General features: G+C 38.0%; 1 protein-coding gene across 2 annotated transcripts in view; it reads right to left on the bottom strand.

Annotated features, from left to right (window-relative positions):
• LOC108241326 (brain-specific angiogenesis inhibitor 1-associated protein 2-like) overlaps window positions 1-22,468 on the bottom strand; it is a 47,960-nt gene that overhangs the window by 17,345 nt on the left and 8,147 nt on the right. For both annotated transcript variants that reach the window (XM_017425376.3, XM_037978870.1), the window contains exons 2-5: window positions 17,696-17,771; window positions 14,520-14,606; window positions 3,847-3,908; window positions 2,781-2,852 (exon numbers count right to left, since the gene is read on the bottom strand). In XM_017425376.3, the coding sequence (XP_017280865.1) occupies window positions 2,781-2,852; window positions 3,847-3,908; window positions 14,520-14,606; window positions 17,696-17,771 (297 nt within the window). The remainder of the gene's footprint in view (window positions 1-2,780; window positions 2,853-3,846; window positions 3,909-14,519; window positions 14,607-17,695; window positions 17,772-22,468) is intronic.

The following is a 22,468-nucleotide window of genomic DNA, read 5'->3' as shown; positions in this document are numbered from 1 at the left end:
AAAAATAAATGCGAAATTTGTGGCAAATCCTAATTAAATAGCACAATCCTTTTATTTTATTAATTTAATTTGCTTTATTATTTATTTATCAAAAAAGGAAACAAGTTTGTTTCCTTGGCTTCAGCCGCTCCGTTGCTATGGTAACAGTGCCTGGTGCGAGAAAGCTCATGTGGTCTCTCTGCGAGGCAGAATTGGAAGAGAAGCGCTTATGAACGGGGTTCAACACCCACATTTGCATACTGCATGAAAATGAGAACATAAGCAGGTATTCTCAGGATATTCTGAACAGAAAGCCGCTGCTGTCACAGAGAGACTCGCAGCATGACACACAACGTGTTGGGATTTCATAGAGATGGGTGGTCTGGGCTGAGGTCTGGAGGTCTGAGGTGGATGAAGAACTTCTCAAAAAAACAGAGTTCCTCAGCAAATTTTTCAACGATGACTTAAATTTTGCATTTCATATTTGCCTGCTAATTAGTATTTTTCCATATCAGCTGCCTCCTTGAAATATTTGTCTAAAATGAACCAAATCAAGCTTTCACACCTTCATCAGCTTTGTAACTCAATGAAAATAGCAGTGAATGACTCATTCTTTTAATTTCCTCTGAGATAAAATGGTAAACCAACACAGTTCTCTCTGTTATTGACAGCTGCATTTCAGCTCACAGAAACAAAGGGTTTCAACATACATGTAGGTTCATTTGCACAAGGCGTGACAACGACAAGCTCACCTACTATTTTTGAGATCGCTGCACCGCATCATTTAAATTAGAGGTCTACAGTTTTACACTCTAGCCCAACAGGTGGTGACAATCCGCTGGTTTGTTAACAGTTTATTCAAAAATAAATACATTTAATTAACAGCAAGTTATCACCTGGAATTTGACAAATGTTCAGTCTTTGTGGTACATAACTGATAAATTGTATGACTGTGGAAAACAGCGGTTTTCTCACACATTATTTATCGCCCGCTGTCCAAAGGCGAAGGCGACAATATTGTTTAGGCCCGTGTCTATTACCAAAACATCTCATGAACCAGTAGACAGATTATAATAAAACTTGCAGAAAGTAATTATTGATTGCAGGATCTACAAATGAGTAACTTTAGGAGTCAGCTCAATTCAAGATGGCTGCCACAGCCATCTGACCTTAAAAAACACAAAAATGTCTCTAAGTTTTACAGATACTGACCTACAGTTTAGTATGGTAGTAGCTGAGACTGATCTCCAACACACATTCGGAGTGCTAACAAATTCTGCAAGTTTTTTGTTAAAAACTCTGTCATTAAGTATTTAGAGTCATCTCTGTCTGTTAGCAGTATTTCATGAGATATTTTAAGTGGATTTTAATGAAACGCTCAGAAAGCAATCACTGGGTGTATATCTACAAATTATTAACTTTTAGAGTCAATCCAACTAGTTGGCTGCCACACCTAATCAACCTTAGCCAACAGAAAAAATGACTAAAACTCAATTTTATACATATTGAGAGAAATTCCGATGTGGTAGTGTCTAAGAGATTACATGAGATGGTGCACAGCATTTTCAAGTTTTGATCAAAATGATTAAATCCTTGTAATTTCTTCACATAAGGTAGCCTTAATCTAAAACTCTGGCATGAAAGGCAGCGGGCAATATGCATTCCTTCAAGGAATGCCAGGCCTTTAATCCTTTAGAGCGCGGCACCTTGTTGTTTTCCTTTTTCTGCTTGTAGGTTGTTTGGCCTCATCTTTTGTCTAAGTTTTATTGTTGCTCTTGCTACACAGTGCATATGGTCGCAAAAATCTGGGCTGCATGTGGTCACCCTCACAAGGACCTGGAGGACTTTAGTGGACAGGTGGAGATGACGACCTTTACACCACACAGACCCTGCAGCTGAGTACACTGTGAAGCTCACTGAGAAGTATAAATTATGTTTAAGGCTCCTAGTTAAAAGTCTTCTACCCAAACAGTAAATCCTGCTTAGAGCAGAAGAGAGGAGACAGCTGGCTTTTGTAAAAACTTTGCTCTTAGTTTGTGGGGTCAGACTGTGTAAACAAAATGGTATCTCAGAACCCCCTCCTGTATAAACTGAACCTCTGAGTCAAAACACTAAAGCCAGTGGACTCTGACCTCCATACCAACAAATTGAATCACTGTCTGCTACAACAAGAAGACAACTGTTCTGCCTAAATCTGATTAGAAACAGAAAGGTCAGTTTTAGGTTGAAGCCCTTATTCTGACCTATCTGTAAAGACTGACACACTTTCTGAAATATTGTCGGCACCATTTTACCAACAGATATAACTTTTGAATCAGAAAAATGCTTTTCTCAATTCAGTTTTATAAATATTACACTAAATATGTGTGTGAGCAGCTATGAGCTACAGCAGCTTTTATTGAGCCCCCCCCCCAACCCAACAAAACAATGATGACAACGTTATCCCATCCCCCAAAACAACGCACAGCAGAACTGCTGTACACTTAGGCTGCAACCCACTCATTCTAAAGATATCACATGTAGACCCACTCTGCAGCACTTACACACACTCTACAAGGGGGTTATTATAATCAGTCTACCCCTGATGGTTTATTAGACGTGAAATGTTGCAGAAACTGATTTTAAAGCAGGACTTAACACACGCGGCTTTGCAACCATCTCTGTTATCACTTCATTTAACATAGCTTCAAATGATTTGATGCAACATTGCATGCGTTTATTAACATAAGCTCAAGAACAGAGTGCACTTTTCAGCATCATCCTCCGATTTCAGGAACTGAACAACAGACTCAGATACTCACAGTCAAATATCGAGCATCCAGGTCCACCTTCTTCTCAAGCTCTGAGAGCAGTTCATTGTGAAAGGACTTCAGCTGAAAAAAAAAAACATAAAATGTTTATTCATCAAGAAGTTTTACCCATTTAGTAATAACTGCTCAATTTTACTAAAAAAGCTCCATACATATTATGTATTTTAATCACTGACTGCTTTTTAACAAAAACAACTATTATCAAAGATTTAAAATGTTTAATTGTGTGGTCAGCTGAGACCTAATTCAGTGTTAAAAACACATTTTAATGAAAATTTGCTTGAAATAAAAACTTCTTTCATGTTACTATGAACCGTAGATTTGCACTTCTACTAGCATGAGTTGCCCCGTTTCATGTTTGCACAGGACCTTGTGGCACTGTTGCGAAAAAACGCTTCCATGTTTCATTATACAAATCAGATTTACTCATGTCGCCACTGAGTAGCAATGAGCAGACTAAACTAACAACATGGATATCAGCTAACCTACTTGCTGAACATGTGAGCATGATTTGTTTTCCCTTCCTTTTGATCAAATCCCTGATGTTTTGGAGATTATGCGTATGATGGACAGAAACAGTCAGGATGATTGCAGTATAAGTTCAAGCAGGATATGTTCATGGCAACTGGCTCAAAAAAGTTGCTGCTCTAGTAGCATGCCAGTCACGTGACTATACAAGCTACATGTTTTCTACTATATTCAATATTTTATTATATAAAATGGGGATTTACTAACCAAGTAGAGACCAGTTTTGCTCAACTTATTAAAAAAAAACAATTTACTTGCAATCTTTCCTGTTTGTATCTATATAAGCTCAGTTTGTGTGGTTATTTTGTTTATAATCATTTAAATGACATTTGTCTTACTGAACTGAGGATCTCAGGGAAAAACTGGTGTCAAGGCTGAACAAACTGTTCCAGGAACATCATGGAGCAGAGCCACATAATTGAACTGAATTGAGCTTTGTTATTGTACCTTGTTCCTCTTGAATATATTTTGAATATAACAGATCATTGGCAAAACACACCCCTAAACCATTCAAACTTAGAATACCAACCATCTCCTCTAGCTGCACTTGGATCTGTCTGTGGACCTCAGCCATCTGGAACAGCACATCCCCTTCACACAGAGAAACAGAGAGACATGGAGAAAACACATGAATACTCTATAACACAAGCAGAAAGCTGCGAGGAGAGAGGAAGAAAACTAGAGAAAAAAAAAACAGATGAAACACTGAAAGCAAAAGAGAAAAAAACGAGCAACGCCTGACTAGTAACTCAAAAAAACAAATATATAAAGACAAGCGACTTGTAACTGGGACAGTGAGGAACACGGTGGAAGTTTGTTTATGAGCTGATGAGACACTGAAACAACACACCACATACATAAACTGAAATGGAGATAATGGAGTTAAAAAAAAAGCAGAACACGCTGGATCTTCAAGTACGGGCATATTAATGAAGATATAACAAACTGTAACTTAACAAATCAAAGAAAGGTCTAAGTCTAAATATAACAAAGAAAAATCAGGTAAAACCCAAAATGACAAAAAGTGGTCATGCTAGTATTATAGTTTTAATACCTACAGTCTGCCTCTTCTGAATTTGCAGTGCATTGTCAAGAAAAGGAACACAAAAAGCACATTGAGCGAAGGACACATACAAATAGAGACCTGGTGGAAAGACCGTGAGCAATCCAAACAGACAGGAACATGACAGACATTTCTCTGACCAGAAGGTCCAAAGCCTCTTTGGCTTTGAGACATTGTGTACATCCAGCATTCAGTGGGTAGAGATGGAAAGTTCAGAAGATGGCTAGTGATGGGAATTTAAAAGAATCAGATCACACTTGTTGTAAAGTGTCAATTACACACCAATGTAGAGGCATCTTGTTTTGTTTTCAGTAAGTCTAGTCACATGGTTAAATTAAAGTCATTTCAACTATTATAACTTTCTCACTCCAACTTTATTTTTGATGAGGCGGCATTAGAGGCCTTTGACATTTAATGCCAGATCTCATTTTCTGCCTTATTTCACACTCTCCTGCTGTGTCATTTTATGAGCTATAATCTTCAAAGAGCACATCTAAACAGATCTTAACATCTCTTTGTAAACGAGGGCAGAACTTGTGCTGAAGTGGCCTCAGTACAAACTTTTGTTCTGCACCAAAGGGGCTTTGGAGTGGTCTCCATGTCAGACAGCAAGCAGAGTGAAAACTGGCAACAATGTAGAGACTGTGAGAGAGCTGACTTAAATGAAAGCTGAGAGGCAGAAGGCTGATACTTTAAACCATATAAAGAAGGAAAAATGCAACATGTAATAAACACTGTGAAAGAACACAGACAAATGATTTGCCCAACAATTCCAAGATATTTCACAGTTAGCACTATACTAGCACTTAATTTCTCTTACATTATAAAAAGGTAAACAGTTTATTTAAAAAAAAACACTGAAAAAGCTTTTAAGTTCATGATTATGTTGTGAATGTAGTAGAAGATTTATTACTCAAACACACATTTCCCTCATGCTATTTATTACTCCATCTTATTGTTTTTTCCCCCTTAATAGCTCCCTTTTATTTACTGTCCTACAAAGACGGGCCTCATTAAGAATAAAATTCCAGTCCACTCTGATCGTGCAGCTGATTGGTCAGAAATGGCTGAATGTGAGTGAGCTGCTTATTCTTTGTGTGCCAACTGGACACTTGGCAGGTGCTCTGTAAATGTGCTACATGATGATGTCAACAGCTAAAAGACAAAAATGTCTCAACTACAAACAAGGATTGTCAGATGCAGGAGAAGTGTCTTTCGTGGGAAACAATACCGGTCTTTGTTTTTTGTGCGTCTTTACACTAAACACATACTGAGTTAAAGAGGAAAATTAAGTAATAATTATGTAATACAATCATCAGAAACCTTCAAGTGGTGGGATCAAAATGAAGAACTGTGTTGAGGATATTTATGGTGTCAAATGTTAAATTCAGTCCCCTCTTTGCTCTTGATGAGCTCATCTTCCTATGTGCAACACAGCCAAGTCTTTGCTCGTGTTGCAACCTGTCAGCTGATCTTGCATCTCACAGGACCAAAAGAAGCATCTTGTCATTTCCCAGCAGGACTGCTAAGCAGCTTACACATCCCTGATCACAGCCCTACCAGCTTAAAAACCCTGCCATTCTGTTGGCTACTTCAATTAGCTTGATCAATTAACTAATGAGTATCCATCAGTGAGCTGGAGACTAAAGCTCATAGAGACGCATGTCATGAGAACCAGTAGACCTGGTGTTTGCAAGAAGCCAGAAAGGTGAGGAATGGATCGAATCTGCAAGGAATATCTATTTGTCATCTGCTGTTTAATCATTGCACATTGTGCAATGCCAAAGCATGAGAAAAAAGAAACTGAAATCACACTTTGCAAATGCAAATGGTTACCATGGTGATTTTAATACCACAGCACACAACAGTCACTGAAAATTGGGCTGGAACCAACAAGTGCATTTAAGCATCTGATAATTCAATCAACAATTAGTAAAAAGACATTATGCCGCCAATGTTTTCCCCAGAAAATATTTCGCAGGCACGACACGACCTGAGAGACTTGGAGTAAGTGCTGTCAGCCTGATATCTGCATATTACAAGAGTGACAGCAGGTTGATACCCACAGTGATAAAAAGTCCTCCCTCATGGAAACGAGCACATTCTCACACACAAATACACCACCACACACGCACACACATCAGAAAACAAACTCATGCCATTACTGTATCATTATTTCCTAGCTCACTTGAACCTCATTGGTTTCCCTGGCTGACTAGAAACAATGGTTTCTTTGTTGGAACGTGAGGCGGCTCTGCACCTGCAGCTCTAAAACAAGCAGCTACAAGCCTGCTAGCTTAAAACACTGAGTCAGAGAAGAATGCATAGCTGCTGGACTTGTGTGCATACAAACAAACTCTCCCCTGAAGCATGACATCAGACTGTGAATGTATTGACTGCTTGTGTAACGGCAGCCATGCTACACCCACACAGGTGGAGAGATACAAAAAAGACGCAGCAAATCAGAAAGTGGGCTACTGAGTAGAAAAAAAATGTAAAAGTTTGCAATGTTGAACAGGGAGAGTGATAGAAGTGCTGCACAAAAAAAAAGAATGGAGGTGGATGGAGAGACACTGAATCACTAGTGAAGGTCAAACCAGATTCACTAGGGGTTGTCATGGAAGCAGGAAATGCTAGGGTCGTTGCTATGGGAGAAGCTGCAAGACGAGGAGCGGTGCTACAAAATGTGTTACAAAATCACATTTGAAGATCTCCACCCTTACTATCAGCTATTACATCAGCATTTACACTTTCCTGGGGAGAAGAGTGGTGTGTGTCTCCCACATGGGGACTCCGTCTTTAGTTCAGTGTGCATGGCTTCACAGCAATGTTAATGCCTGCCTACCTTGCATGACAAGTCACAAGGGAAACAAACAAGTGGGCAAGTATAAAATGTGTGCAACACAGGTAATAGCTGAGACTCTGAGTTGCAGAATGAGTGTGTATATTTGAAACATGTGTGAGTACACATTCTGTGAAAATACAAGATCCAAAAGTAACGGAAGCTCATAGTAGTCACTCATCTCTTCCTTTTAAACACTCACATATCTAGTTACAAGTTTACAAGGCTGGATGATGAATTCTGTTTGAACTCTCTACCCACTCTCTTCTCACAGAAGAAAACTACTGGTGCATATATGACACACTGCTAAAATTGGAAGCCCAGCCATCACAGCTGTTCGTATAAATTTTTCTAGCAATGGTGTCATGCATTTAGGCCATAATGAAGGCTTAACAGGAGAACTGTGCAGTTGCCAAACAGAAGTAGGCCAGAGTGCAGTAACAAGTAATCCTGACATTAATTCAAAAATGGTCCAAGCAAATATGTAGCATATTAAGATTATCTGGCATCACTGAGCTGAAATCCTGGCCACATTTGAAGTTGCCATTTTTAATAATACATTTAAAACAGCAGCAGCAGTAGATAGACACCCTCTCAGTGTGGCTCTTTGTAATGATTATAGTCGTTTCTTTGCCGCAATTTCAGAACATCTGCTTTTGAATGTTAAACATGCCATTATTTCATAAAAAAAATACACTAAACATTACTGTGAGGATGAAAAAAACAAATATATCATGTATTCAATTCTAACTTGAGTCATAACACTAAAAAAAGATTTGTTTGGAATAAAGTAAAAAAGATAAAAGAAGCTCCAAATTAACAGATTTCTGCTTATCAGCCACATTATGATGCTTATAGTGCTTTTTGTTCCATATTATGTTGATCCTTTTGCTCTACAATGGTCATGAGATTTATTTAGAGAAAAATTTAATTTATAATTCATAAACATTTTTTAAATGCCTTCTTAAACTAATCAATGGTTCTTAGTGCAATAAAAAATTAATAACAGGAAAGAAGCTGAAGAAACAAACAAAATCCCAGAAGATTACAGTGATACACCAGTGTCAAACACCAAAACATGGCAAATTTTATTATGTCACTTTTCTTATTTAAATGCATCCTGGTACTTGAACAGAGACAATTAATAAACAGCACAGAAGTGAATAATCAAATCGTACCATTTGTCACAGCGGGCTAGTCCCAAGAACAGAATATTAATGTCTGAATATGTAAAACTGAGAGGAAACTTTGATAGACTGGTTTGATTTGCAATGAGTAAAATAATTTGTATTATTTATGTTTGCAATAATTAAAAACAAACATTGCAGTTAAATACAACTCAAAGACAAGCTGTACTAACTTTTAGCTAAGGTTGTGTTTAAGTCAAAACAACCAAATACGTAAATGTCATAATAATTTATAAGATTAGATCCTACTATAGTAACTACTACTAAATACTTGACTAAACTTTAAAAAGAACTTGTCACTCACTGAAATATAAATAGCCCAACTTTAAAGTTATGTGTGTGTTGCTTTAAACAAACAGAATATAGTGTTTTGTTTTTGGCATTACAATCTGTATTTAGATTAACAATTATTCTTTTGACTGGCAATGTGATGAATACTGTATGTAAATGAGTAGTCTGTAGCAGAGAGGAAGCCCCTGCTGCTGCCTACAAAGTGGTAGTGGTGGAGGCCAGACTTCAATATCCATGGACTCAGTCTTTTCACGGAACAATTTTCAAACTTAGCTTGAGAGGCCATTATCCCACCTCAGTTTAATGTGTCAAACTCCTGAGGCAACATGATGGGTTGAAGTTGACCCACTATTGATTTGCCTCTTGGTCAGCAAAGGAGACGGCCACAGAGCTGAAACACGTTGTAAGAGTAAGCCACCAAGCTGGTTCAACGATGTAGTGATTACATGTCGTCTGTGTGGCCACTTGGCAGTGGGATTCAAAACCATAAATAATTACCTCTGCCAAAGAGGTCATCTTTCTGGTAGTTTTCCATCCATCAATGCCACAAAAATTATACTTAGGAACATTTAAAATCAATAAGATGAAAATGAATAAGATGAAAAAAAAGGTATATAACTGGCTTTAATATGCTCATTGACTGAACAGAGAAACGGATTCTAGAACAGACTGCAACCTTCACTGAGTGCTGGATTTGCAGATGGCTGTTTTTTTAAACCAATCAAGAACTACAGAGTTGCCTAGCAACATAGTGTTTTGTGTGAGTTATGACATACATCATTGTCAGCTACAGGCACTGTGGAATTTGTATTGTTTATACAACTCTGTATTGTTTTCCAACTTAGAGTTGTTCTTTTTATTACCTCAACTAAAAGTGTACACTTTTTGATTTGTGCATAAAAATACTGCTGCTCCAACCCACCCGTGATCGGAGGGTAGTTTTTGATTGAACTTACGTAAATGCTTTCTGCACAAAAAAATGAAGGGCAATGTGCTCACAGTGAGACAGTAGAGGCCAGTGGCTTCCCATCATGCAGTGTGTGCCTCAGAATTAGAGCAGGAGAAGGCAGGGACTCGAGGGAAGGTGGCACAGAGCTAAGAAAAGAGTTCCTCTGCTCTCATTTAAACAGGGGCAGGTGCTGGAGGAGGAGGTAGGCCACACCGAAGATGGAGTGACAGGATGAAAAGACAAGAATTGTGTTTGCGTACTCATAGGTATTTGTTCATGTCAGAGTGAACGCCTCATCTGCAAACACTTTTTTACTTTGTCTCATTTAGCCTTTTAGGCAGCCTACATTTTCTATCAGAAACCAGTGCTTGCTCCTCAGACCTAATAATCTAAAAAATATACATTAATGCTACATTAGTTTTTAGCCTCATTTTCTTTGTTTGAACTTATCGTCCCCACACACACCCCTACCCACCTACCCCCACCCACTATAAATAAAAGTAATAACTGTTTGTGTGTGTGAATGTTTTAGAGAGCAGGGTGGGGTATGGGCAACATTTCCCAATGGTAGAATATTGTTTAATCCTTTTTTTTCCTAATACATGTTATTTCCCAAAAGATACATTTGTGCTGAATCATACATGATCTGTTAATAAGTTGTGGTAATTAACGGGCTTTTAGAAGTTGATAAGAAAAGATATTTGATTTCGTCTGGCTTAATGAACTGAAATCTAAGCACTTCCATCTTCCCCAGGTTGATTGGAAGACATTAATATGTTGAATGGTCCAGGAAGAGTTTAAGTTACTCTTAATTGTAAAACAAAACAAAAAAGAAAAAGAATGCCATAACTTTAAAATAAAATACAAATGTGCTCTTTGAATGCTAAAATTTAGCTAGCACTTAGTTTTTGATTTGACTTTCATACTGATCCTTGCAAGTCCCAACAGTGAAACTCTGCCCATGTAGGACAGCTCAGTGGAACACACCCAGCCAAACACAAAGCAGCCACAAAGGAGCTCTTAACGGCTTCACCTGAGGACAAGAACGGTTTCATGATTCTGATGGGGTGTAAACAATCTTGTAGTCAAACAACTTCTTCAGCAAGTGCCTAAATTGATCTCCAAACTATTCAATTGTGCAATAGTTCATTTCCAGTTTGTTTGATCTAATAGAATGGCACAGTAAATTAAGTACAAAGTGCTTTAGCACTATAAAATATAACGTATGCCACACTCTTTACGCTTCAATGTCTCCTTAAGAGTTTTTAGAATCTCATCACATTTGTATCTACAGGGATAACTACAAGGAATCTATTAAAGATACAGTTTAATAAATATAAATAATACATTATTAAGTTGGGAAATGAATACAAGGGGTTAAAGAAGTTTATTTATATGAATTATCTTGGCTAGACCCCTAGTTGTAAATGGCAAGCTTCTTTCTTTATATAGACAAACTCTGGCTGGTTGGGATTGTCATAAATAACCCCAGCCTGGCGAACTCTGCATTTCCCTTAGAAGGCTTGGAAAGTCACAACTGACACCGAGGGAGTAAGTGCTCCACTCCTACAGGAAGAGGGATAAAAGAAGAGGAAGAGCATAGAACCAGTGGAAGGGAAGAAAAAGAAATAACGGAGGGCGAGCAGGTGTGTTTGTGTCCATGTGTTAGCATGTATGTGCATGCATGTGTGTATGTGGGTGGCAAAGTGACAGGCGATGATTAGCCCTACCAGAGGAGGATATGTGGGAGGGAGTGCGTGGGAGTAGTGGGGCTGCTGGGAGAAACAGAGTCTGTCTCTTAAGGCTGAAATATACACAAGTGGATTAGAAGAGCACTCAAACGGATAGATAACAAGGTTTAACTAGAGAAAATGCCTCAAACCACAAAAATAAGAGAAAGTGGACGCATGCATGAACATTCATTACAGCATGGACGATTTCTGTGAAAACGTACTGTGTCATACAAGCCAGACTTTGCATGTTGATGTGATAAAGAAAACACCATGTGAGAAAAATATTTAACATGGTAATTTCAGTCATAGCATCAAACAATGTGTATATATGTGTCAAAGACAAGTAAAAGGGAATGAGAAATAAAGAAGGAGTTGGAGAGCAGCTGCTGACTGAGGTGTGTAGGTGGGACCATTTGCAGTTGGTTTTTATACTTTGCCTCTGTGGTATTACTAGGCTTTAAAGAGGTGCAACAAGAGGTCCAAGTTATTCATGCGCTTTCATGTGTGAGCATGTACAGATGTTGTAACACCTTAGAAAGACCTGCTATCTATTTATTCATTTATGCCTACAATCATATAAAGAAACTGAAATAAAACAAAATGGGAAAAGAACGACAAAGGAACCACATCAGAAGAGGCCCACGTGAACAACTGCAGAACAACTGAGTGCGTCACTTTCAAGCCATTAAAGGAGTTTAAATGGAAAAAAAACATGACTGAAGGCCCTTCCAAAATATGGGTATTATCAGAGAAAATGTGGAGATTCCCAGGTAAATCACTTCCTCATCTTATGGAACTGTCCACTTATTTAGCTAAATTGGGTTGAAAATGTAGAAACAATTAACTCAGTGATGTGTTAAAAAAGAAAAACCTGGAACCAGATGTCTTTGTAATCTCATCCTTTCTTTTATACAGTACGTATCAGGACAAGTATGAATTTCACTGGAATACCCTGTTGCCCTGAGATTTATTATTTAATATTTGATGTATGTGCTCTATTTTTTGTTGTTCATTTCATTATTGATAAACTATAAAAATAAACCTACAACAAAGACATGCCATCTATCTCAGAGGAATCAATGACCCCAACACAAGTTATCAATCATGTGACTGATAAGACTGATGAAAGCCTCTGTGGAGACTCACAAAGGTTATTTTTATTAGGCCACATGTTTATTTTCAGTTACTTGTTTGTGAAATGTTCTGAAATGTAAAGCTTTTAAAGCCTTAAGATCCCCTTCGAGGGTGCATTCCTATTTAGATTTCCCATTATTTCCCATAGCAAAATTTGATGGAAATCTTAGAACAACTTTTGTTTTTTTATTCAGTAAGCTTACAATAGTGACTTTTCTGATCTGTGGATACCTCGTGACCCGCTGTCAGTCAAACAGGAAACTTTGAGCTCTGGGCCTTAATCAAGCCAGTGATTTGATGGGAGGTCAGAATACTGGAGCTGACATCAGGGTGGGGGGCTGCAAAACGTTACAAGCCAGTTGCTGGAAAATAAAATACCAAATCTTCCCCTGGGAGCCACAGTGGCATGAAGGGCACTGTTGGGTGTTACCAGCACATTGTACAAAAGACAGACAATGAACAATATAGGATTGTACATCAAAGCAGTAATTTCATTTAAACTTGGAGAAGTTTGGTGTTTTATATAGACTGGTTAACTACCCATTCCACATTCTATACAAAAACATTTTTTTTAAACTGTTCTTCAATATCTAATTTTTCATCCTGACTTCCATCCTCTCACCTCTCAACATGACCACTAAGGACATTTACATAATGACTGCCTAGTGGCTCATTTGGCACAAAAAAAAACACAATAAAAAGAAAAGACAAAAAAAAACCCACACATGCTGCTGCCTCGCACTTAAAAATCTGACCAATCAGAGCAGAATGAGCCTTAAAGAGACAGGAACAAAAGAAGAGCTTTAATATAGCAATGTGCATAATGAGAGGAAGCACATTTTTATTTTATTTTATTTTTTTAACTATTTTAGCAAACTTCTAAAAAAAAAAAACTGAATATCTTCTAGTTGTTTGAGTCATTTCAAGATGTCAAATCTCCTTAGTGATGTTTAGGAGTGTTTGACAATGCAATGAATTTTACTTTCCAGCACAAGCAGGTGACAAAATAGCATTAAACAACAACCCTTTCCAAACTGACCAGTTTCATTTCTCTTAGGAGTAAGAGTCAACACAAACCTGAGCACACAGGAATTTCTCAATAGTATTCACATTATACAACATGGAGATTCAACACCATAAACTTTGTAACGAGAGGAAAACCTTACAGATGCTGAAAGATGGAGAGACCGAGCCGCACACTGAATAAAACATGATGCCAGCACTTTCATGTCAGTCCCTGTTGGATGGGCGAAAGGAATCCCAAAGTGGATCACAGCTCCCATGAAACAAAGACCCTGTCAAATCAACAGCAACTTCTTTGCAGATCAAACAGTTAAAAGAACAATCAGTGCAAAGGGAATTTCTTTAAACCCGAGATGATTCCCAACGGATTGTGGACAACAAGAGCAGATACACAGAGATGCCGATCACCAAGGAAACTACTCACTATGAAACTGTGAGGCGTTACCTCTCGAAATGACCTGCGTATTTGTCACCAGAACACAGACACCCAGATACCTGACATCATATCTGCAGATCCAATATGTTGTAACAAATCTTACCAAACCAGTTTTTAATATCTTATCTTCACCTTGGATGAAAGCATGATAACATCATTTACACAGTTGTAAATAAATTATATTCTGCCTACACCTCTCTCATCATTGTTAATCATGTCTATTTTTTCTATCAGCAGGAGGCCTATAAAACTGAAAAATGTCCTTCCTTCGATAGACAATCGAACCACAAAGTGCTTTAGGACTAAAAGGGTTCTGAAAAAATTCTAATTTAAAAAAAACAAACCCCCCAAAAAAAGAAAACCACTCTCTGCATCAACCCACACAATTCATTCTGAATGCCACATTTGAGCATTAGGAAGTGAATGTTGGATAATGTGTGTATGCATGGGCATAAAGAAGGGATGCTGCTGAGGCTTACACAGATGAAACCAGAGATAAAGGGCACACCAAACGGAGTTCATCTTGGGTATGTTGGTCACTTACCCAAATCTTTGGATCCTTGACTTTCACTGGCCAGTTCACCCATTCTGACCAAGGCATCAAAGTAGCCTTTTGCAGCAAATGTCACATCTAAAAGCAAAAAGAACAAGGTTGCAATTAGGTTGAAGTATACTTAAGCTGTTTTTTTGTTGTTGTTTTTTTTTTACACATTTCAAAAGACGATGTATGAAATTTAGCTTTGTATAACCACAGTCAACAGGAGCTTGGTCAGATAAACATTTGAGCAATTTGCAGTCTTTACCTCTACTTTTCCTCACAAGCATTTGGAATAATCAATCACAGCTTCTGATCATCAGAAAACAAGGCAATATGCAAATAATCTTGATGGCATCTTGGATGCTTGATTGCATAGAGGAAATTATTTCCCAGCAGATGAGCTGAACTTGCCAGACAAGACAAAAGTGCCTAAAAAAAGCTAATAATGTGTGTGGTACAACGTTGGAGTTATAGGAAAACTTGTTTTACTATGGACCCAAGGTGTGTGGGAGTATCAAATTTTATATTTATGTGTATGTCCCCAACACTACACATCCAGTGAGGCATGGATTTTATTTGTTCTAAACTCTTTAGCTACAAACTGCGAACAGCTGGAGACACTTCTAAGGCTTATGTTTTAACAGCAGCTTTTTTAGCTTTTTTTGTGCTCAAGGTCTGCAAAGTTACAAAGACAAAAATTCCCACAAAAGAGAGTTAGTCTTCCTTTAATGAAACCAGGTAAAGCTATTCTAGTTGGCCAAAAAGAATAAGTCCAATATATTTCTACATGTGTACAGGCATCCATAATATATCACTTTTCTGACTGAATTTCTAATGAGTTTATATATATTTTATATCAGCTTGAACTGATGAACAAATGAACTGTTTAAGAAATACCAAGCAAAAAACAAGCAAATTATTTCTAGGGCTTTTTTTGATCTGAAACCAGTAGGTCACAATAAATCCATATTAGTTCTTAGAAAATGCTACAGTCCCTTTGAGGAAATACTATTGTCAGCCTGTTAACCACATACTGTTAACTTGCCTTTTCCTTCCTTCTTTTCATTTTATTCAACTGTGTGAATACATTCAGGAAACACCCTGACTTGGATAGACTGTTGATTGAACGATGAATCAGGGTTTATCGACTTCTTTCAACATGGATTCAACCTGAGGGTGGGAGGTGGGGTCACGGTGGGTGAGTGGCTATGTGGCTCATGCTGCACTGCAGGGGGGTTGCAAAAGAATTTTCCCTACTCACACAGATCAAAGATATACAGTGGAGCTCAAAATGCTTTAAAGCAAAAGCTTAAAAGGTCACTAGTATACTCATGCACGTGTAGGTTTGGGAACACGTACACAGCCGTGTAGACACAAACAGCTTGCACACATTGGACACAAAAATAAAACTTGAGGTTGATTCTAACCAGAAGACATCATCTTCTTTTATTTTTGACTAAATGAATAGCCAACATGCCTGAAGAGATCAATATCCAGGTCAATCTGGATTATTCAAACTCCTGCTATGCTGCCATCAGTGGTCTTGGGGCACTGATGGGCTTCCAGGGATTTCTGCCTGACTGCCAAGCAGTCATCCACCAATCAGCCCATCTCCAGTGAATAATGGCCATTGCTTTAGTAGGTGAATTTTACACCCATCCAGGTGACAGATGGGACCTGTGCCTGGAGACAGCTGCCAGGTGTAAGACACATTAACAACAATAGATTGGCAGGGGCAAGCTAATTCTAACAGACAGATGCAGCCACTCTACAACAGAGGAAGTCTTCCAAGCTGAGGGACAGATGCTAATGTTAGTCCCAATTACAGCTGAATCAAGTGCAAAAGACAGCATGTGTTCGCTTCTTCCCCCTCTTGCACGAGGAAACCAGAGAGCTGAGAGTGCAGCATTTCAGAGCATCATGGCTGCACTCCTTCCGTTACGCCAAACAGACTGTGTGCTTGCCTTGGGATGGAAGGTGTGCATGAACATTCATGTGAGTTTGCACATGCGTGGCAGAGAGCTGTGTGGAACGGAAGGTGGGAGCTAAAGCAGATCTCCAAGCAACAGACCCTTGCTTCCTTCCAATGCAGCATGTAAAGTACTAAGTGTGCAGCTGAAGAATAGCTGAGTGTATGACCTGGATCTACGTGTATTATACAAATAAAATGTGTGGTGAGGGGTTCACAAAGACAGATGGAGGGGATTATCAGATCTGAATGCAAGACAATTAGCAAAGAAGAGGCTTATATAAAATCCATCACTCATACTTCACTTTAAAGAAGAGGCAGCAGCACCTCTTTTAACCAGGACAGAAGACAATCAAAGAAGACTGATTTAAATAAAACAAACAGAATGTATAAAACTGTACTGTATAACATCCCGTGAATATGTTTTACACTTATCATGCAGCCTGTAATGCCGAAATAGACTGTTTGTCCTGGGAAATCTGGAATGCACCCAGATTTAACAAGGCAACGAATATGAAGCTTTTTTGGCATTGCTGGTGTTGAATCATTTCAGTTATTGCACCATATGGACAGACGTGTGTCCTCCCAGATTTGCCAAGTCTCTTGGGTTTAGCCAATCTTGCAAAGTGGGTCTTTAATGGCTCTCAGTGAACCCCTACCAGTCTGCTCCTTAGGTACACCAAGGTCAGGATTATGAAGTGCATGTGTAAAGAGAAAAAAAGCATTGGATTTGGGAGGAAGGGGAACTCCGGTGATTGGCTTGGATAGTTGAACTGAGGGGGGTATGGGCTGTGTTAAGGTTATAGGTTGTTTTGAGACAAACTCCCTGAGATCCTGTAATCAAGTCCAAAAGGAAATGAAAGAGCTCAAAAGAAAAAAATAAATCCACCACTGAAGGCATTTTGGATACTTTTCTTTTGTAATCTGACTGCTGACAGGAAGTTTATCTACAGTTCTACATGAGATTAGATTTTTTTCAGTGCCTTTTTGAAAACACCCCAATCACAGCAAACAAGACGTGACAGAAACTGCGTACCATTTGATAAACCCTGACCACTTTTCATGAGTATAAATAATATCCTTTTAGAGTTAGACAAAAAGAGAAATCAGTAGATATTTGGAGAAAAAAAAAATAGAACGTGCTCAGTGGAATGCCTAAACCTGGAGTGAAGCAGAGAAAAAAAAAAAAGAATGAGGAAAAGAAAGGGCTTACTGGCGAGGGCCTTCTCGTAGTTCTTCCCCATGGCAACAAAGTTCCGTAAGCAGGGGTTGAACTGCTCCATGATGGTCTGAAAGAGGAAACAACGCACCGTTAGTGGACAATGGATTCACTTATCATTGCAACGGGGTCAAGATCGTAGAAGACTTGCACCGAGCTGCACTTAGTTTCTCTTCCTCTTTGTGACACACAAACACCTCCTTGAAGTGAACAAAATCCATTTTATACAGAATAAATGTGCATCCACATGCAGGAATTCACAAGACAGAAAAGTTATACTGATAATGTGTCTGTGTCAGACATAAAAAATTTTCTAACATAATCAGCTCCTTTGGCATTTCTTTCCTCTTCTCTTACTGTACAACATTAAATAGTAATATAAATACAAAGACAAAGTTAGCACTGTAACAATTTGACATGGTCTCCATAGGTCCTGTTAGGTCTGCCTCTGCAAGTATGTTTTGATGAAACACTTGGGTGATCATAATGTGCTGGCTCATAGGTGTACCCATAAAGTGATCTTAAGTTACTAAAAAACAGAAGTAAACCTGAGCAGTACACTACGCTGATGTGGACATGTGTAGCTAAGTCAGCACTGATGCTGAGAATGCACAAATCTAACCCACAATAGTTTCCTGTGGTGCTCTTTTACCGCTCCTCTTCTTCCTTTTCCTGCACTCCTCCAGGAGGACTTCTTCTAATTAGCAGGTCCCCAGTCAAATAGTCAGGAATAACTCAGGGACAGGAAGACAACCACAACAGTGCTGCTGCAGCAGTAGCTCCAACACAAACTATCAATACAGCAGCAGAAAACTTAATAATTCTCCTTTTTGCCTGAATCCCCACTATGGCAAAATAATGTGCAATGTGCTACCAGTGACAACTTGAAACACCCTCATTTCGCAGTCAGACCTCAGCACTTTTAGATTTCCCCTGTGTTTTTAGGGATTTTTTTGTTTTAATGAGAGCCAAAAGTTCAATATATCTATGCATGTTTTTGCTTGCTTTACCTCAAGTAGCTTAAAAGCAGACACAAACAACTGATCTTTATCAGATCTTTATTATCCACAGTAGCTTGCTAAAATTAACTTTTGTGGCTGTTTACCAGTACCTGGTTGTGCTTTGAAAAAAAAATCAAAAGCAGTACTGATCTGAACTGTAAAATAAGGGATACAATAACAAAAGTAGCAAGAAAATCATAACCATGTACAAAAGTATTGCACAAATATGTTGCACCTGATTTTACATATAAGACGTGAATAAATTTCCTGTCTTTAAGAAATATTAAATATTTGCCTGATTAGAATTTTCATAGTCAAATAAACTATTTTGAAACATCACTAAATTTTGTTTAAACCCCCGCCAAAAAAAGGAATTTTAACCCTGTGAACCTAAGTCAGTATTGCTTGGGGTAAGTAGCACCAGTTGTTTCTCTGAAAATTATTTGTTTCTGTTTGAAAAAATGCATTTGATTGGCCTTCAACAGACAAACTTTAGTCAAATGAGAAAAAATTAATGCTTGGAGGACATGTTTGCAGGTTATGAACTTAAAGTAAAAACAAAAATATAATGTGGATAGGAACTGAGAAACTTAATAGCAGGTGTTTACTGGCTTCACTGTAACTGTTTTAAATTATGTTTGAAATTGTTTTTTATTAGTTATATTAAATTAAGATTCTCATACTACTTTACAAGTCCTTGTTAATGTTGCATTTATTTTAAAAAAGCATTTTAAAAAATACAACCAAAGTGCTTTACAGTTTAGCCAGACAAGATGTTAAATTGCTAAATGAAAAAAAAATGTATATAAAATGTAATAAACAGGAATACAAGAAAAAAATGTAATAAAGCACAATTAAAAAACACAAGCTTTAGGTCTCAAACTCTACTTCAGACAAAAGCCAACAAAAAAAGACAAGTCTTAAGGAGAATTTAAAGTCTGCAGTGTGTGTACAAGGGGGTACACTGATCTGCAATGTCTGCCAGCCAAAAGCCAGACCACCTCTATGCTTCAATCTGGATTTTAGAACATCTACGTGAATCTGGCTGGTCAACTTGCTCTTACTGGTGTGCAAATGTTTTGTTGATAATTTAAATAAGACTCAACCGGACCATTTTAAACTTTAAAAGTAGCCAATACATTTTTTCAATTACCTCAGAAAGCCAGTAAAGAGATTTTCCTGAACAGTGGTTCCCAGCCTGGGGGGGCCTGGCCCCTAAGGGGTGCACTAAGGATCTCAGTGGGGCTTGGAGTGGAAGTTAATATCATGAAATGCCTTTGTTGTTACACACAGAGCTGCCTTTTACAAGACACTGTATTTATAAAGATAAAGGAATTACAAAAATATTAAAACACACAGCATTGTACAAATAAACTGTTTTAAATTAAAACTACATTCCCAGATGACACAATCTATCTATATAACAAGATTTAAAACAGGTGCGACATTCCAAATTAAACATTATATGCAAACTGGAGTACTGCTGAAGAAGGCTGCTACAAACACCCTGACAAGGCCATAACCTAGTTGACAGACGATAAAAGCATTAATAACTTTTTCCTGCTCTTTGACAGGGAGACAAAACTTTACATTGGTAAGAACTTTAAACTAGAAGAGCAAGAAAAAGGAATAATCTGTTTCTTAAAAATGGATCCTAAAGGCAAAATATACAGAGAGACGAGCAGTGAACCTAACATAGACCACTTTTCTGCTGCTCTTCCCACTTCTGAACAAAAGCATCCTGAATGTCAGATGGGATCTGAACACAGACAAAGCTACACCTTTACCATAAATAACTTGTTCAAGTTGTGACATCAGAATATTTTGCAGACTGGTCTAACAGCACCAGAACAACAGAGTCAACAGGAAGAATAAGGTCATTGCAAGTTGTTTTAGTGCTGTGGCATGATTTAAAGTCTGATTTGATTTTTTTTCTCTAATCAGGGCTGAATAATTGTAAATAAAGTAATGCCCAACAATCATTCAATGCTGGTCAAATTTTTGAAACTTGTAGTCTTGTACCGTTCTAATGTAACTATGACACTGGTGCTGAATCAGTAAAATTCTGAGGTTACTCCCCTAAGTTGTCTCCACTCTGTTATTTAGGTCAACATGTTAAACAAAGGTGACTCACAACAACTCCACCCAGCAGGGTTTCAACAGCTCTCAGGAACAGTGCTTAAAAACAACTGTTCTTAAAAAAAATGATTTTATTAAAAATATACAGTAGTACAAGCTCATATGTAATCTTACTGTTTATTGCTAAAAAACAAAACAGTTTTATTAATTTATTCTAAAGCTATGCTAAAACAATGCCAAAATAAGCAGGACCAAGTCCTACAATAGCAACTCCTACTTAAGCAGCTTCTTTATAATTATTAATTAGTATTTTAGTCTTTCTCATACTAAAGAGGTGGAAACATAGGAGAGAATCCCGCTTTATTTATGCACAACACTTGCATAAAAGGTTTCCCCGCTTTGTCTGCCTCTGGGAAGATGAAAGACATCCGCCAGGACTTCACGAGGAAATGTTTTTTTCCTAATGAATTTTTTGCTCTGCTTCATTCTGATGTACAAAAGGGACTTATTGATGAGGATGAGGTTATCAGAGCATGTGCAACACAAATGCACACATTCAAGCATATTTGTGTGTGTGTGTACTCACGAACACACACACAACTAGATTAATACAAGGGTATGTAATAAAGAATAGTGGTGTTTTAAAGCGGTGGGAGGATTACATAAAAAAGCAAGTCCCAGTGCAGCATCATTACAGCACATTCTCCCACTGAAAGAGGCCAAAGGTCGATGACACAAGCCTTCCTGCCATTCTTGTACAAACAGCTAACAGATTTTCCGGCAAAAAAACAAAACATGTGCAACTATGTTGGGGGGAAAAAAAAAAAAATCAGTTCATGCAATTACACATTTTCACATAGATAAAAACATGACATGAGAGACAAAAATTACATTGCATGCCGTAGAGAGTGATGTAGTCTCTGCCTTCATTTCCTGTCATTGTTGCTAAATTCATCATCCCAGTTCTCTTGTACTACATTGTTACCCTAATTGTCGCAGCTAATTGGGAAATAGGGCCAGGAGACACTAAAGGTTGTATGACTTGATGGAATGAGAAATAGGAAGTGGAAAAAAAAAAAGTTATGCAATAAGGCTCTTTATTTGCTCTCATTCCACATTCTTCTGCATAATCATTCAATTAAAGAATTAATAAATGTAAAAATAATTAGTGGCTGGAAAGTGATCCTCTCCTCCCTATAAGTCTAATTGCCATGTCATTTCATACATGAGGACTGAATGAATTCATTATTAGAGCATCGGTAAAAATTCAAGCAGATTACTGAAGGAGGGCAGAGAAAAACGAATCAAATCTGACTGCCTATTGTTTGTGATGTGAACTCAGAATCTACAGACTACAAGCTTAAAGGCTGCAGAAAAAAAAAATGTTATTAAGATCATATTTTTTCCCTATGCCCAAATTAAATTAATATCTCCTCAGTGTGGAATTAGCAACTGAAACAAGGTCAGTGCATCTGAACAAGATGCCAAATTCAAGTCGTGGAATAGTCATTCATCTCAGCTCATTCTGCGTTCCCCTGTCACACACACACACAAACCTAATAATGACATGCAAAGGGGGCAATTTGAAAGTAACACCAGCTGATTAGAACCAGGGGGAATCACACGCAATAACAAGCCAAGATGCCATCATCTGTTCTCTCATTCCCTCCTCTTTGCTTCCTTTTCT

Source organism: Kryptolebias marmoratus, linkage group LG12, assembly GCF_001649575.2.
Source record: "Kryptolebias marmoratus isolate JLee-2015 linkage group LG12, ASM164957v2, whole genome shotgun sequence".
Classification (NCBI taxonomy): domain Eukaryota; kingdom Metazoa; phylum Chordata; class Actinopteri; order Cyprinodontiformes; family Rivulidae; genus Kryptolebias; species Kryptolebias marmoratus.
Note: the sequence above shows the minus strand (reverse complement) of the source record. Positions and strands in the feature narration are given on the sequence as shown.